Source organism: Mauremys mutica, chromosome 10 (genome assembly GCF_020497125.1).
Source record: "Mauremys mutica isolate MM-2020 ecotype Southern chromosome 10, ASM2049712v1, whole genome shotgun sequence".
Taxonomy (NCBI): domain Eukaryota; kingdom Metazoa; phylum Chordata; order Testudines; family Geoemydidae; genus Mauremys; species Mauremys mutica.
The window spans coordinates 39,962,985-39,981,587 of record NC_059081.1 but is presented as its reverse complement, the minus strand read 5'-3'; the positions used below and the strand labels follow the sequence as shown (position 1 = coordinate 39,981,587).

Below are 18,603 nucleotides of genomic sequence, written 5' to 3'. Positions count from 1 at the left end.
TCGGAAGGGAATCCCTGGTAACATGTTGCTCAGGAGGGACCACCATTGCAGGTCGGCTACTACGTTGGGAGGTAACATGACCACCTTGTCCAGGTTGTCCCTGGCCTGGGAATATTGGGGGCCAGCCAGAGTTGGAGGGGCCTCATTCTGAGTCTGGCATGTCGCACCACGGAGGTGCATGCTGCCATGTGGCCTAATATTTGAAGGCACACCCTTGTCATCGTCACGGGGAAGGCCATGACTGAAGCTATGAGACTTTTGAGTGTCTCAAACCTGTCCCGGGGGAGAGAGGCCATGGCCATCACCGAGTCTAACAGCGCCCCAATGAAGTGTATGCGCTGAACTGGCACTAACGTGGACTTGTCCTCGTTCACCACTAAGCCTAGACTCTCGCAAGTGGCCAGCAGAAATTCCATCTGGGCCTGCACCTGGGACCGGGACTTGCCCTTGAGCAGCCAGTTGTCCAGGTAGGGGAAAATTTGCAGCCCGATCCTCCTGAGGTGGGGTGCCACTACCGCCATGCATTTGGTAAAAACCCTGGGGGCCGTGGAGAGGCCAAAGGGAAGGACCGTAAACTGGTAGTGGTCCTGCCCTACCCGGAAGTGGAGGAAGTGCCTGTGACCCTCGAAAATATGGATGTGGAAATACGCATCCTGGAGGTCCAGGGCTGCGAACCAATCCCCTCAGGAATAAGAGAGGCCAGGGAAACCATACAGAACTTGTAATGGGCCATAAACTGGTTGAGGTTCCACAGGTCGAGGATGGGCCTGAGCCCACCTTTTGCCTTCGGAATCAGGAAAAAACCAGGAGTAAAACCCTCTGCCCTGGAATTCCTGAGGTACCTTCTCCACCGCACCCAGTGTGAGGAGGCATGTCACCTCCTGGTTTAGAAGGAGGGCGTGCTCCGGGTCCCCGGGGACCTCCGGGGGCATGAGGTGGTGGAGGGGAGAGGGTGGCGAAGCGAACTGCAACATGTAGCCCTTGGAAATGGTGCTGAGGACCCACTGGTCTGATGTCATACAGGACCATTGCACTCGGAAAGCAGATAAATGGTTGCAGAACACAAACTTTATCAACTGGGGGGGGCTTCCCTGGCAACGGGCCCAGTGACCCCCCCAAAGAGTCAAAAGTGCCTCTTGCCCTTTGAGGGGCCAGGTCGCGGGGCCAAGCAGGACTGGCTCTGGGACCTGCGTCTCTGCTCCCTCGGCCTCTTAGATAGGGGCTCAAATCTGCCTCTAGCTGGAGGGGCCAAGGTCTGTAGCCTGGGTTTGTCCTTCGCTGGCGGGACATATAGTCCCAGAGTTTGCAGGGTGGTGTGGAAGTCTTTCATCCCATGCAGACGGATGTCTGTTTGATCCACAAACAGGGCCTTTCCGTTGAAGGGCAGGCCCTGCATGAGGGCCTGGGATGCCACGGACAGCCCTGACAGCGAGAGCCACGATGCCCTGCGCATGGAAATGGCCGAGGCCGTTCAACGGGCCACTGTATCCACTGCGTCCGAAGCTGCTTGAAGAGCTGCTTTTGCTGCCGCCACTCCTTCGTCGACCAAGGCTCTGAACTCTCTCTTGTCCCTTTCCTGGAGAAGGGGTTCAAACTTTGGCAGAAAACCCACAAATTAAAATCATACCAGCTCAGTAGGGCTTGGTGATTTGTCACCCTGAGCTGTAAGCTCACCGATGAATAAACCTTCCTGCTGAAGGTACCCAGTCTCCTGGCGTCTTTATCCTTGGGGGTGGGCGCGGGTGACCATGCCTCTCCCGGTGGTTTACAGACTCCATCACCAGAGAGTTGGGTGCCGGGTGAGAGTACAAGTATTCGTGCCCCTTTGCTGGCACAAAATACTTTCTCTCTGCCTTTTTAGAAATAGGTGTCAAGGAGCCCGAGGTTTGCCAAAGCGAAGTCGATATGTTGGCCACCTTTGGTGGAGAGGTAAGGCCACGCAGCCCGGTGCGGAGAAGGACAACACGTTGAACAAGGTGTCCAACGGCTCCTCCCTCTCTTCAGCCTGAAGCTGGAGATTCGAGGCCACCCGCTTAAGGAGCTCTTAGTGAGCCCTGAAATCTTCCTGTAGGGCGGGTGGTGGCGCCGCTATGGATTCCTCTGGTGCCGGTGAGGTGACCAGTTCTGCCCCCAGGGCGTCGGGCAGTACCGGTGGTTCAATCCCCAAATCCAAGCCTGGGTGCAGTGCCGCTGGTTCGGTACCGGTTGACTTTTCCCGGTGCCGAGGCAGGGACGTAGAGTGTACCTGTGATGCCCCAGCTACTGAACGGGGTCTCGCCCGTGCAGGTAATTGGGGCCACAGTGCCCACTGACACCACTGCCCTTGCCAAGGCATCCCTTGCCACTGACCCGCTTGGGGACCAAGCAGAGCCACTTGATCATGGGGGGGCGGCGCGGCCCGGGGATGGGCGGCTGGGTGCCGAAGCCAAAGTCACTGAGGAACGCACGGTGCCGTATGAGCGTCGGGAGTGTCCACAGCTGTGTCAGTGCTGACCTCGATGACGAAGACGTGTACCTATCGGAGGTGCTGCTTCTAGATTCCCCCCGGCAACCATGGCTACAATGCCTGGGTGCCGATGACAGTCAAGGGGTGTTCCGAGCATGACGTCTGTCGGAGCAAACACTTGAATCTGAGCGTCGGTGCCGACGGTGTCGAGACCTGCTCCTATAGCTTCGGTGGTTAGAGGAGCATCGATGCGTCTTGTCTCAGTGCCTGAGACCTCTGTGGGTAGTGGTGGACCCTCGAGACTCCCTCTCAGCGAATCGGCCAACGGAGTGGAAGTCTGGTGCGGGCTCCGGGATGGCCCCTCGGAACGGGTAGGTATCTCGTCCTCGGAGTGGGGGCTATGCCGTACCGGGGAGGGTTGATGAGCTCCCAGCAGTGGCTTCCTTCGGGAGTGGGGGCCCGTCTCAGGCAGCGCACCCGGCACCGGAAGGGCGAGGATGTCACGCACTGCCTGTGCTGCCTCTGGCGTCGACGGCATTCTCACTGCAGGAGAGGCATGCACAGACAGGACCGGGCTACTCCGCTCAGTGCGAGTCGGAGGTCTGGCTCACAAGGGGGATCAGGTCCAGCCTCACCTCTGTCCTTCTCTCGGCACCGCTGAGTCTTCCCTTGCTTCTTGGTGGGGGAGCGGTGCCGACTGGTGGATGGAGCCTCGCTTCGCACCGATGACGCGGTGCCCAGTGCTGAGTCGGGTCGGCATGCTGGTGCCGGGACCAATGCCGACTCCATTAGCAGGGCCCGGAGTTGGATATCTCTTTCACACTTCGTTCAAGGTTTGAATGATCTGCAGATTGTATAACGCTCACTTACTTGAGTCTCGCTCAGACAGCAAAGGCACTGAGAGTGTGGGTCGCTCCTGGGCACTGACCTGCCACAGGAGTCGGACAACTTGAAGCCTGGGGCACAGGGAATGCCCCGAGCCAGGCAACTAACTAGAAAAAACAATCTACGAAGAAGAGATGTACTACTAAGGCTAGCAGCGCTACAGCAGAGCTGGAGCACGAATTTCCAACTACCTTCACTGACGGCAAGAAGGAACTGAGGGTGGAGGGAGTGCGCAGCTCCCCTTACAGTGTGATATAGAGGCGCCACTCGAGGGGTCGCAGCAGTGCTCCCCCACTATGGGTACTGCTAAGGGAAAAACTTCCGGCACTGGTTCACATGGCGAGCACGCACACCTATTGTGGAATACACATGAGCAATCACTCAAAGAAGAACCAGATTGTTTACTTTCAAAGGGAGAGGTCTTCCAGGTAGTACATCAAGTCATCTAGATATTTGGCTAGTTTTACAACAAGCTATATAAAAAACACTTCTGAAGTCAGTATAACCTAAAATTTCATACAACTCCAACTCCAAAATGAATTGAAATAGAACAGTCAAAGGAAATGTTCAGGAATAAAGCAAACCACCTCTATCTGCTATTATACAGTATATAGAGGCAGAGTACATGGAGTAGTATATAAAGGCAAAAATTCTAGTGGCAAACTGGAGAAGGGGTCATGGCCAGTTCAGGCTGTGCTGCAATGTGGCACCACCTCCAGAACTGCAGAGAGAACAGCACAGACATCTCAGAATTGTGGGAGATGCTGGGCTGCAGAAATAAAATAAACGTCAATAACTCACTTAACGGATAAGAGAGAGACGTGTATATCCAGTTGAGTACATTTATTAAAATATCCCTGTAGTTAAAAGACTGTCAAGCAATTCAGTTCATAGCTTGTAAAACTAATTGTTTTTGTTCTTTTAGAAGAGGCAGTTTTTATCATCGTTTCCATACTTGCTTTCAAAATATCAAAACTATTAAAAATTCAGTGGTGACTAAAACTGGCTACACATTATATTACCTTGCAGGTAGGATCCAGTAAGCCAACAAAATATAAAGCCATGCAGGAAGCCTTCTGTGATAAAACCCTTGACTCGGCTCAGGGCTTACAATGCTAAAGTACAAGGTCTACATGACAGGACAAATGATGATCAATTCAAACTGAGTATGGACTATGAAATTTATTTATGCAAAGTGATGGGAGAATAAGATGGAGACCTCCATTTGAGAAGTGCCTAGTCTAGGGTATGTCTACACTATGGCAACTATACCCTACAGTCCTATAGCTATGCTGGCATAACCCCATAGTGTAGATGCAGCCTTCACTAATGGAAGGGGTTTTTCCATTGGTGTAAGAACATCGTCTCCCCGAACAACAGTAGCTAGGTCAATGGAAGCAGCAAAGAGTCCTGTGGCACCTTATAGACTAACAGACGTGGGTATGTAGGCATCCAACGAAGTGGGTATTCACCCACGAAAGCTCATGCTCCAAAACGTCTGTTAGTCTAAAAGGTGCCACAGGACTCTTTGCTGCTTTTACAGATCCAGACTAACACAACTACCCCTCTGATACTAGGTCAATGGAAGCATTCTTCCTTCAATTTAGCTGTGTCTACATTGGGGGTTGAGTCGACATAGCGACGGCACTCAGGAACGTGGATATTTTCACACTCCTGACTGATGTAGCTGTATGTCAACCTAAATTTTAAGTGTAGATCAGACCCTAGTTGAGAAACCCTCCAATCCTGCAACTGACTCAATGTGGGTGCAAGCAATGTGACCGGTTAGGTATTGCAGCCGTAAGTGCATTCAGACAGAATGTCAGTAATGTCAATAATACATTTAATCATAGGCAGAAATAGAAACATGGTTTCCAATTATGTAGATATAATTAGTTTATTTAAGACTTTATGCCATACACTTACAACAACAAAACAAAAGCATACAGTTCACAGTTTGAGTTAGGATCTAGCAACGTTAGCCCTTCTATATTATAAAGAAAAAAGTCAAAGGAAGAGTCCTCACCTGTAACTATCCCATAGTTAGGAGGTTCAATAACAGCTCCATAGAACTGAATGATGTTTTTGTGACTGAGCACACTGAGTATTTCTGCCTGTTCAAAACCAAAAGAAAAAGTTTGACAATTAATAATAAAATGTATTTACTGCAATAATATATATTAGACTCCATGCACAAACCACACATATCATATATGAATCAGAAAAATAATGTCCACTTGGGGTATTCTCCTTAGAAAATCTTCCTGTTTCAAAACACTGTGAGAGAGTTTGAAAAATGCAGAGTTCTCAGCACTTCTGAAAATCAGGCCACTTTTTAAGTGCCTAAATAAGGATTTAGGAGACTAGTTTTTTTTTTTTAAAACTTGGTCAAAAAAGATTTTGGGGGTTTTGTTTTAAAATAATGTGTTTAATTTTTGGGCCTCTCAACATTTGCAGCTCTATAATATATTCCAATAATAATAATAATAAATTAAATGCTTATTTTAAAAAATACTCAATGATTTAAAAAAAACACATTATTGTTTTACACACACACACACTCTAGAAATGGAGGGTTATAGAATGCAAACACAGCCATATTATATATTATCCCTCACAAAAATGCCTTCCTTGAAATATTACATTAACCTCTGAGCTTCTACTACCTAGATCAGTCACAAGCATTGGAAGGAAACAAAGTCATGGTCAGTAAAGCAGTCAGCCCCACTGAGTAATAATACATAAAAAAATAAGGGACCTTGGCAAGCTTTATTACAGCAGCTACAACTACCCCTAACAAATATAAAGCCACTGGCAAAATGAACCTCATTTGTCTCTAGATTTTGTACCGAATGCCATGGTATGAATATACATGTGCATGTGGAAGCCTATAGATGTGTAATAAGTAAACATTTCACACGGTAGCAATAGTTTTTCTCTTGCAGCCTTTTCCAAATAACTTCATCAAGGTTTGAATTAGCATCTTGTATGCTATGGTTTGCATATGCTGAATGCAAAAGTTTAATCATAGCCTTGAACTTAACCCCAAGATTTCTGATTGCACTGTGTACTATGTTGTTTCCCGTGCTCAATGAGATTTGAGTTATTATTACAAATGAACAGAGTGTAATGCACAAACAACTTCAATAGGATATAGAGTTTATATTCTACAGGTGTGGTACATGCATTTCTGTATGTATGATACATGGAGAGTTTCAAAATTCTTTTTCAATGTTCTGTCCCTCCACAGCATAATTAAATAATTTTGATTTTTTTAAAAAGTCTCATTATGTTTTCATCAGAGGTGCAAAATCACATTTGAGGCTTTTTAAGGTTATTGTGAATTTCAATGCTGGAGGACCTGATTCACCTAGATGGGTGCAAGGGCATTTAATTTGTACGTACCTAAGCAACTGTGCCAGAGGTGTGATTCACCACCAACAAAGGACAGACAGTAATATTCCTGCTATCCCCGCAGGGAATCTGCCAGTGGGCTGGAGCTTTGAACTCCAACCACAGCTCCATAGATACCCTGTCAGCAGCTGTTAAAAGATTCCGACTAATATTCCTATATTGCCTGCTTGAATATTAGATCTCAGTCCCTGAATCCTAACAATATCATGAAAAGTGAGATGAACAAATCCAAGTCTCTTAATTCATGCCCAACACAAATGAAAACATCTAGGATTCTTTTGTTTTGTTCAACACCCCAGTGTCCTGAAGAAACAAAACAAAACAAAAAAACCCTCTTCTTGTGTGATCACCTGAAAACTCATGTCTCTTCACCTAGAAATATGATGCTACAATTAAAAAATACTCCATGCACCATGGCTTGTGTTATTTTTTTCATGCTAAACTTCCCAGGATCATGCTTTTAGGCTCTAAATATACCAAGAATTTAACTGAGAACCATTAAAACATATTAAAATCATGTGATAACACGATTTTCAATTTCATTGTAAGAAAGGCCCAAAGCAGGTACTTTCTACTTTAAGCTCCGATCCTGTAATAGCTCACAAGCAAGAGGAATGTTGTGCCAATTCAGAGCCCCACTGAAGTCAACTGAATCTATTACTGCACTATCAATTGCAGGATCAGAATCTAAGGGTATGTCTACACTGCAATTAGACACCAGCTGGCTCGGCTTGGGCTGTGGGGCTGGTCCCAGAGCTCGTAGTCCTGCCCAAGCCTTGAAGTCTACATTGCAATGAAACAGCCCCAAAGCCCGAGCCCCACGAGCCCAAGTCAGCTGACATGGGCCAGCCGCGGCTGTCTAAATGCAGCGTAAACATACTCTAAGAGTCCAAGTCAAACCATCAACTCAGATGATGTAGAGCATACTACCATACATTATTTACAATGTAGTAACAAACACACTTTGGTCCCTTCAGGGCAGTTACAGGCATTGATGTACCCATTGCTTTTAATACATGTTTTTCTTGATCTTATGCTGCTGTTCACATCTCTTAATTAAGATGTAACTGATGCCAGAGCAAGCTTGTATCTAGGATTGGGGGAGGCAGCTATTAATCATCCATAAATCCCCCAAATTAGGAGGTCATAAAAAACATCTCCCCCTAACGGCCATTATTCCTAGAGAGAAATCTTTTCTAGGCCTCTTTTAAATCAAGCACTCTGCTGTCTTTAGAGCTGGAGATTCCAGCCAGTTCCTTTCACTTGCTCTTTTTCATGGCTCAGCTGTGGATTACATTAGCCAATTTGCAGCAGGGACCAAGCAAACAGCCAGTCATCTTTATCAATGCAATTGTGCTTTGAAAATCTTTTCTCCCCTTCTGACTTGGATGTTCCATATTCTAAGTAAAAACTCAAAGATGGTCACCAGTTGACTAAATAGCTAAGGACCAGATTTTCAAAGTTATTTAGTTGCCTAAACACAGATAGGTGCCTAGTGGGATTTTCAAAAGCATCTGGGCACTTATGAAAATCCCCCTAAGTGCCTATCTGCAACTTTAGGTACCTCAGTCATACACAGCCTGGACACACAGTTGAACTACAATTTGACATGCAGGACAACCACAAGTGGCATCTAATTTACTGATGATACCGCACACCCAGTCATAGGACAAATCCTTGGCTAGTCACAAGGTAATAGTAATCATCACATTACCAACCACTCATCACACAATATTCTAAAACAGTTCTGGATGAACCTGAGCACTTGCTGGTCTCTGTTAACCATATGTATTCCACTGAAGCGCAGATTGGACAGCATTTTGTTTGTGTGTGTGGGGGGGGGGGGGGCGGAAATCAGAAAAACAAACCAAACTACTTTGCTATGTTTGAAAACTAAACCATTGACAAGAAATTAGAAGACAAAGCGAAGTACATTAAATACATATTTTAATTAAATTAATGCTCATGAAGTGTGGCCAGTGTAGCAGCACTAGAACATGAAGTCCTGTCTTTACTTGCAAGACACACAGAGTGCAGGCAGCAGGAGTGCAAGCTACCTCAGTGCACCCTGACTTTGTGCCCAACCTTGACCTCTCAGAATCATCTCTTCTGTTGAAAGGATAGTTTAATCCTTATGTCCATTTGCCAATGAAAGTATCAGTGCTTCCAGGAGTGGTGTGGGGCGAGGGCAGGCAGGTAGCCTGGCTGAGCCCCACTGCACCGCCGCCTGGAAGCCACCTGTGGTAAACACCTCCTGGCCAGACCCTGCCCAGAGCCTCCTCCTGCACCCCAACTCCCTCCCACAGCCCGTACCCCTCACCCTCTTCTGCACCTCAACACTCTGCCCCTGCCCAAAGCCCCCTCCTGCACCAAACTCCCTCCCAGAGCCTGCACCCCAACACTCTGCCTTAGACCAGAGCCCCCTCCTTCACCCAAACTACCTTCCAGAGGTCACACCCCTCACCTCCTCCTGCACCCCAACACTCTGCCCCAGCCCAGAGCCCCCTCCTGCACCCAAACTCCCTCCCAGAGCTTGCACCCCTCACTCCTGCACCCCAACCCCCTGTCCCAAGCTCAGCTCAGAGGCCCTCCCACACTCTGAACCCAACTTCCTGGCCCAGCTCGATGAAAATGAGTAAAGGTGGGGGAGAGCGAGCAACAGGGGAGGGGGAAATGGAGTGAACGGGACGGGGCCTGGGGAAGGGGCAGGGTGTAAAAAGGTTGGAGACCACTGCTGTAGTGCTTCAGTGTAGACACTACCTTGGCTGATGGGAGGGGTGATCCCATTGGTGTGGGGGTAATCCACCTCCCCATGAAGCAGTAGCTAGGTTGACCTAGTACTGCCTATGCCAGGGGTTAGGTTGGCATAGCTACATCTCTCAGGGGTGTGGCTTCTTCAACCCTCCTGAGAGACATAGCTATGCTGATGTAAGTATACTTGACGGAGACCACACCCTAAAAGAAATCTTTCCTGAACCTCCTCTTCTGGCCTCTAAGGTCCTCATCAGAAGCAAGCTCCCTATGGACCGGGATCCACCAACTCAAAGCAGAACCAGACCCTGCTAGAACAACAGATGCAAAACCAGCAGATATATCTCCACTGCTACTGTGATCAACACCCCCCACAACACACCTTTCAAGATCCATGGGTCCTACACATGTCTATCACAACATGTGGTGTACCTCATCCAGTGCACTAAATGCCAACAACTGTGTGGGTGAAACCAGACAATCACTACACTCTCAAATGAACTCACACAGAAAAATGAAAAAGACAAAACTACCATATCACCCGTGGATGAACACTTTTCACAAAATGAATAGTCCATATTGGACTTCCCAGTCATCATCCTCAAAGGAAACTAGCACACCTTCAAAAAGATGAGCCTGGGATCTTAAATTCATAACTTTGCTAGGCACTCAATCATGGTTTTAATAAAGACAACTGGATTATGGCTATGGGGGTGGCCAAACTTACTGACCCTCCAAGCCGTATATGACAATCTTCAGAAGTCTGAGAGCCAGGGCGCTCCTGCTGGGGCTTAGGGATTCAGCTCAGCGACTGCTAGTGGGGGTAGGGATTTCAGCCCCAGGGAAGGTGCCTGCCAGGGCCCATGGTTTCAGCCCCACTCCTGCTCTGAGCCCTGGCAGGTTCCACCCAGGGGGCTGAAGCCCTGAGACCCTTCTCCCTGCTGGGCAGAAGCCCCAAGCTCCCCCAAACAGTCTGGTAAGCAGAGAAGGGGGGGGGGCTCCAAGAGCTGCACTTTAACTGTAAAAGAGCCACATGTGGCTCACAAGCTGCAGTTTGGCCACCCCTGGCTTATTGCCAACAATTTGTAGTCCACGGACTCCCCTTTTATGTCCTATGAATACAAGGGTGTTAATTGGCCACTTCACTGTGAATGGTCCCTAGCATATATGTTAACTACTTACCTTAAACAGTCTGTTCTACCTTGTATTTAGCTGCGATACTCTGATCAGTAACTTTTCCACACATGAAGAACAGCTCTGTGTAGCTCAAAAGTGTATCTTTTCCACCAGTCTTTTTATTGGACCAATAAAAAGATTACCTCACCCACCTTGTCTCTCTACAACGAAGAAAGGCAGCTTGTCAACCCCCCAAAACTATGCAAGGCATGGGTCTAAAATAGTCCAGGTGATTCCATATGAACATTACCAATCATCACCACTTATTATTCCAGCTGGTTGTGTGGCGAGGAGGGAGCAGGAGAGGTAGCATGGGAGAATACGTACAGTGCATCTTTCCCCCACCCTCTGTCTGAGCATGCTGCTTCAGATCAAATTTGGAAATAAATACTGATTCTCGTTAGACCATCAGGCCAGCCAGCAGCCAACCAACTTTGCTGTTAATAAATCAGTTAATTGCACAGCATGAGGCACCTTCACTCTATGCAAAATTGCAGGGTTAGAAATGTTTAGCTACTCCAGCAATCTGATTAGCAGAACATCCCTAAGTGTTTTCTAATATTTATTAATGTATTGTGCAATAGAGTTTGATTATTTACATTCCTGTAAACAAATGTTTGCTGTGGTTATAATGGAAATCTTCAGAATCAATTAGAAGAATTTAAAGCAGACTTGACAACAATTTAGTCCCAAAGTATTACAGCATTTAAGGGCTTTGAACTCCAACCTATTCCTGGGAGAATTTAAATCTTAGCTGTTCCCATGATGTTCTCTACACTGTAAGAATGGCCAATTGGGATAACAGTGTTAATGCTTCATTTAAAACTATTCTATTTACTGATTACCAAGACTAAATGAAACACAAAATGCTGATAAAGGTTTAGGGTTAAAAGTATTATTTGTTGAGTGCTGAAAGAATGGTTGGCCCTTAAACATAGAGAAAACACATTCCCAAGGACACAATATTAAGGAGCTTAATATCTAAAATTACAACACAAAATACTAGGGGAGACTAAAAGATGGATCATAAAACTGTGTAGAGTTCAGGGGCAGGCACTGGTTTGCTTTAAATGTATCACTTCTTTGTTTAATGACATCCCAGATCAAAACAAACCTGGTAACTCTTTTCGCACACTTTTATCTAAATATTAACAACAATAGCCTCACCTCTGTAGGCAATGTTAGAGCTCCCATAGATTTTGATGGAAGCAGGAATTGGCCCTTACTGGCTATTATTTTAATGACATTCTTTCTAAAGCTAAACCAAATATGATGCTTAAACTATTTCTATTTCCTGCTCATTCTTAAATGTGCATAAGTTAGTTCTCTTAAGACTACAGTCACGCTATATTTCAAGTCCTAGAATTTACATTCTATTACTTGTCATGAGGTTCCCCCTTCCCTACCCCCACCTACAATATGCAGTAACTTGAGGGATTTTTAAAAATAGTCTGCAATTAAAGAACGCTTTAAAATAACCACATAACAATGATAGGTAGTTGCTAAACTGTTTGATCACTAACATGAAAATCAAAAGTGGAATATAAACCCCTCTGGTTTTTTAGATCCTGCCAGGAAACCATTTGTGCATTTTCTCATAAAGTTTTATAAGGAAGGGGTCAGTACTTTTCATGCCCCAGAGACCCCAAGAAGAACCTGAAAAGCTGTTATTCAGCAGAAGCCAATTATTGTCCAATTAAGGACATGTTTGTTAAACCCATTAAATCTTCTTTCATATTAGCAAAGAAGGATGAAAAACACATGATGCACTGTGTAGTCAAAAGACTTTGATGCATAAGGAACATTCAGTGAGAACTTTAAACAGTAAATAAGCAGAATTATCTGCTCTGATGAGGACTGTGGTCTCTCCAATACACATCTCACGGTTGACTTCAAATTGCAATTGAATTATGAAAGCCCTGCTTGCATGTTGACTTAAAGCTGGAGGGGGAGAAGGTTGATTTGGTTTATATTCCATTTAGGGGATTACCTGTCCCAATTTAACTTTCAACAGCCCATCTGAAAGATAATATTTTTAAGACAAAGAATTTATCTAGTTTCTAGTATAGGAGATTCACATATTCAGTATTATGCTAGCACTGATTCACCAGCCACACAAAGAAAATAAAAGTTAAATTGCACTACTGAAGTGACATTGTTAGTACTTTTGTTTTTAAAAAATCATACTCTCTTGGGTACTTTTACAAAGACACACAAAAAACATCATTAAAAAAGTTAAGGTTGGAAGAGTGGTTCAGCGGTGGTTTTCAGCTCACACCCAAAACCAGTATTACGTTTTTGTTACTGAACTTCTACACCTTTTAAAAAAGCCCCAATGGATATAATGTGTAAAAATGAAAAATGATAGGATCCAGCCTAGTTCCCATGGCTATGTAATAGAAGATTATATATTATTACCCTGCCTTATACGCCCTTAGGGTGACCAGATGTCCTGATTTTATAGGGACTGTCCCGATATTTTCAGCTTTTTTTTAATATGGGCTCCTATTACCCCCCACCCCCATCCCAATTTTTCACACTTGCTATCTGGTCACCCTATACACACTACCCCAATCCACTTTTTTTTTCCTTTTGTAATAAAAATATGTCGGTGGTCATTTAATTTTATATATTGCATATTGTTTAGTAAAAGTCTAAAAAAGAAATAGAGCCCCAAAGTATCTCAGTTCTGTAATTTAGTGTAATGTGTTGCTGAAGTAGAATAGGTGTTATAAAATGTGGTCATTATCTGTTGTTGTAGGTTTGTGCAACTGTATGTAGATCTTGTAAGTTTATATATTTAACTTGTATCAATTGTATTTTGTAGCAACAAGCATGTAGATTTTTGTAGTATTAAATGTTTAATATTAAAAGATAATGGAAATGGATCCCATGAATAGGAAACAGGTTTTTATAATATTCTATAATTTGTTATTTTGACTTTTGCATATAATTTTGCAGTTTTCAGGGCAACTTTAAAACTATTGGATTATAAACAGAATCCACTTATTTTTAGATTCCAGAGGACTTCCTTGAACAACACGATTTTAAAAGACAGTCCAGTTAAAAAAAATTGGAGCAGAGAGACACTGGCACATCAGAATTTCTGCAAGATTTTTTCCTAAAGATACTATGATATAATTGATGAGAGATAATACACAGCTAATTTGGGCCTTAATCTTGCAACTGACACCACAACGGGAGACCCAAGAAACCATGCAGAGCCCCAATCAATTCCCAGCATTGCACACATTATATGCAAAGGTCAAAATAACTTGGGAGGATCAACTGCAGAATCAGAGCCTTTCTTTGTCTTCATTATATTGTGGGCAACAATCTCCTGTCAACGAGAGAAGGAGAGATTGCTGACAAAAGCTGCAGAATCTAGGATAAAGCTGAGTAAGGGCACTTTATGCATAAAATTATCATTACAACCAGCTCAAAAAAGTTTGAAACTACCTTTTCAGATACAAATACAATGCCATCTGTTAAAACATGGCACTGGCATAAAGGATAAACACCTCCTTTCCCATGGATTTCAATAAGAAACCCACTGAAGCACAGACAAATCTCATAGGAGCATTACATTATTCAGTGTACAGCATGGAACCATATCTAAATTATATACTAGCACTCATGACAGACTGAAATCTGCCAGCAACATTTGGTTTTTGTTATGGTTACTGATTTTCTGTTTGTTTGCAACAGCAAAATCATTTAAAAGATAAAGATACTGTATAGTTGTAAGGAAACAGATGTAAGATTTCAGAAATTAGTCACATTCTGTGAACTAACTGTATTTGAAAATACAAACTTTAGTATCTGGGATCAGTTAAAAATGAAAGCTGTCAAAATACACAGCATAACTGTGGGAGGAGTAGAATAGTTCTCTAAGCATCAGGTTGGAAATACCCAGACTCCTAGAAAACAGTATCTTTACCCAACAGGGTCACTCTGGTTTTCTGTTAGATTTAGGGTGATCTTCCCTTTTATTCTACATTGTTTTTTGCAACTGAACCTCTTATGAATATCTGAAAAGATGTTAACCCAGGTCTTGAATTCTCCAGAAGAACAGAGAAGTAGCCAAATGGCAAAAATTTCTGCCCGTTCTCCAAAAGCAGGTGAAATGGGTACTGACCTGGATCTGGATACTGCCGTACTGGAGCAAATGCAAGAATGTCAGAGGAGAGCATTTTAGAGATCAAAGTCACTATACATCTTCTGTGAACAACTTTGCTAGGGACAACAGCACAAATGCAACAAGCAGAATACCCCTCATCCCCAGAGAACTCTCTCCAAGCTTCCCAGCACTTGGGACCAAGACAAAAGACAATCATTTAAAGCCTGGCTGAAAAAAGAAAAAAGTGGAGACCTGGAGGTTCAGACTCAGCGCAACAACCTAATGATCATCAGCATCCTGGAAGGGATGAGCATTTCCAGAGGCTGCTGCTAGACTTACTGCACCTGCCTAAAGATAACTGTGTTGGATACTTCACACTTTTTTCAAAGTTTTATATCCTGTTTCAATTAAGATAAAATTGTCTGAACAACTGCAGAGTTCCCAATCTGTTTGAGAAGCAGAGAACGTTCTTGGAGATATTCAACTAGACTCTTCACTGAACAATTAGCATAGACTCTCCAACAGAGGTAACAAAGAATGGACTGTGCTCCACTTTTCAAATGAAGTTATCTTTCAGCTAAGTATTTTCTCAAACACAGTCACAAAAACTGTAATTTTCCTTGGCAAAAATTGCCAAGCTGGCCTCCTGGTACATAAGAATCCAGCCTACTACATCACTCTGTCCTGCACAGACCTCTTATCCAAAATCCTATCCCCTTCCAGACAAAAGTGGATGGCTAGAGTGACAGCCCTATCTATATCTGTACGGTTGAAGGCTTGTTAAGGGTGGTGCTCTAGGCTAGGTCTCAACAGCTGGAATCCTCTACAAAGGCCTTGAAAAGTCCTGTACAAATGACAGCAAGAACTCAAAAAGTTTCAGGACATATGGTCTTTATCTCATTTTCAGGACAGTTAATACATTGCCTTGGTTAAGGTTGAATTTTTTTATTTTATGTAGAAACATGGCTGATAAATAAAAAACCTACTGGGTAGAGATGTTCAAAAAATGAGAGAAATTTTTTAAAATGTTGAAATTGTTTCCAGTTTTTCATAATTTTAAATGGAAATTGTATCAACTTTTTCTATAATGATTTTGAAAATTATTTCAAATAATAATGATTTAAAAGTTTCCATTAAAATATTGATGAGTGTCAGGAAATTTCATAACATGTGAAAACTGATAATTTTTCATGAAGTTAAGCTTTCAAAAGAGAAAAGAAAAAAAACACCATTTTTGGATGAAGAACCTTTGCACACAAAAACTGACCAGCTCTGCTACTATACTGCGTGTTTGACATCTATGTTCTGGTTTTCCTCTAATCTTCTTACTTCTGTGCTGACTTCTCTATACAGAATCCCTCTCCACTTCTAGATCTCTCTTTCTACATGTCTACTTTCTGACAACAGAGACATATTAATGATTATTTGGAAATGTGATTTAATGTTTCACTGGTTGACTTGTTTGTATCCTTCCTCATCTTTGTAATCCTAAAATTCTTTAAAATAGAAGGTTTACTTTTAAAAAATTCTGTTGATTAAAAGAAAATATCCCAAACTCTAAATCAAAATAAGAATCCAAGACAACTGCCACAAATGCAAGTGTGCAATACAGTGCTTTGATCTGGAAATCATGTCCCTAATGGCAGACAAAATTTTGTGGTGGACAATAAGATTCAGTATTTGTGAAGGTGGTTGATATCTTTCTATCTGAGGTGGCAGGCTGCCAGGATCTCTCAGACAAGAGATTGTCAGGTCCCTCCTCAAGAAGTCATCTCAGCAGACAGTCTCTAATGTCTCCTTTTTGAGGGAAGCTTATTGATAAGTTGTGACAATACAAATCTGACAGTACTGGTACGGCTTATAATCGGCTGATTACAATTTCAGTCTGTTTTCTGCCATATCCAGCCCAAAGAGACAGCTCTGATCATTTTGGTCAAAGACCTCAATTTGACAATGGACTCAAAGGCCTGAATCTGGGCCCTACTCCAGCTGCTCTGATGGCACAATCGAATTAAGTTTTAGCTACTATAGCTGGTTGAAAAATGGGAACATTTTTCATAAAGACAAATTACCATTTATTTTGCCAAAATTTGAAATTTCAATTACATTGAAATTGAAAAATTCAGCCAGCACAATTAGGTACCTAAATTTAGTTACCCACATGTACAAATTTTGGTCTACATGTTACTTTAGATTCTGTATTGTTACAAAATTTGCATTCTATCACTCCTCACCATCAAAAAATTCATCATTTTTTACAGGGAATTTTGAGGCACACAGATCTTAGCGTTATAAAAGCCTCCTCCTTCTTCTCCTCCCACTTACAAAATGATTGTTTTAGTTAAGAAAAATGTGCCTTTATTACTGTACAGTAATAAAAAGAAAAAAAAAAAAGTAAGGTTGGTAGCAGTCGTCTGAAAAGATTCTTTTTTGTTCAAAGGTCTTATTGAATTCAGATTTTTGATAGTTTGGAGGAAACGGCATAGCTAGAATTATACTGAAGTTGTAGAGTTCAGAGACTAATTCTTCAGAATGCACATTTTAACAAAACAGTGTTCTTAACAAAACCAAATATCACCATTTTTCCCTTTTTATTGCAGACAGGGCTGGATTTTAACTATAAAACTATGTCTAAATCCAATCAAGGTGAAAAATCCTCACCTGATGGCTCACAATTATAAGACCCCACAATCCTTTCTCAATTTTTCCATTGCCACAGTTCTCTTAAAAGGATATCTTGCTACAGAACCCGAAGAGTGAAAGATTTAAAACTGTGAGACTGAAATGCACCCATCAAAATCAGGATTGTGGTCTAAACTTAACCAGCTGTCAAACCTAGCAATATGAATGTATGCACACTTCTGCCTAATAAAATTTGAATCAAACACTTTGCATCTGATTCTCCATGTGAGCTTTTATGCAAACTTCTAAAGTGCAAGGAATCCTGGGGTGGAAGAGCTATTCTGAGAGCTTTCACATAGTTCATGTAATTAGGGAAACCACTTCCTTTGATTGTAAGTGTTCAAAACAGCTGAATTTCTTCTATCAAAGGAACTCTGTGATTTGGGTCATCTCTTTTACTTTCTCTTTCATGTTTCTCAAGATGAGAGGTGAGACTGTAGAGCACATTATTTAGAAAAAAAAGATTCCACTTTTTGTTTTAGGGATTGAACTTGGACTATTCAAAAGGTTGTCATTTGGGAATCTATCTTTCTTACCCTCCCTCTGTTTCCTTCTTTTCTGCTAAGGCTTTTCAGTGGTTCTAGCGAACATAGTCCAAAATGCCAATTTAAGGAGAAGAGAAAACTAGAATATGGTACATAAAGAAAAAGGATTGTAGTTTTTCTTTGTACTGTTTTGGCTGAATATGTAATTATAAAGAGCTGTATCTGCAAGATCTTGGTCTTTATCATATTCTCTTCTTTTATCATTCTAAACACTGACCAAGCAAAAAAGAAAAATGTAGACATTTTTTAAAAGGTAAAGAAAGCTGCTAACCTGATCTTTGAAGATGACTATGGGCTTCTTTCTTTCCCAAAAAGTGAATTCAGGTCATCATTTGAAGGCAAAAGAACATGCTGCTGGAACTAACAACCAATGCCAATGCTATTACAGTATCAAATGTCACTTAAGCCTGATCTACCTACCGGTAACTACAAAGTTAGGTCAACATTAAGTGCCAGGTTCCTTGCAACAGTGACCACTCTGGTCACAGTTTTAAACTCCACTGCCCAAGGCTTAGGGAGACCGGAAGATTCCTCCCACAGACACTCCTTTAAAATCCCCCAAATGTTTCTGAAATCCCCTTTCC

General features: G+C 43.0%; 1 protein-coding gene across 2 annotated transcripts in view; it reads right to left on the bottom strand.

The window, feature by feature from the left end:
• The window catches only part of MAP3K20 (mitogen-activated protein kinase kinase kinase 20), a 132,497-nt gene that overhangs the window by 86,200 nt on the left and 27,694 nt on the right, over positions 1-18,603 (bottom strand). For both annotated transcript variants that reach the window (XM_045032446.1, XM_045032447.1), the window contains exon 3: positions 5,358-5,445. In XM_045032446.1, coding sequence (XP_044888381.1) covers positions 5,358-5,445 — 88 coding nt within the window. The remainder of the gene's footprint in view (positions 1-5,357; positions 5,446-18,603) is intronic.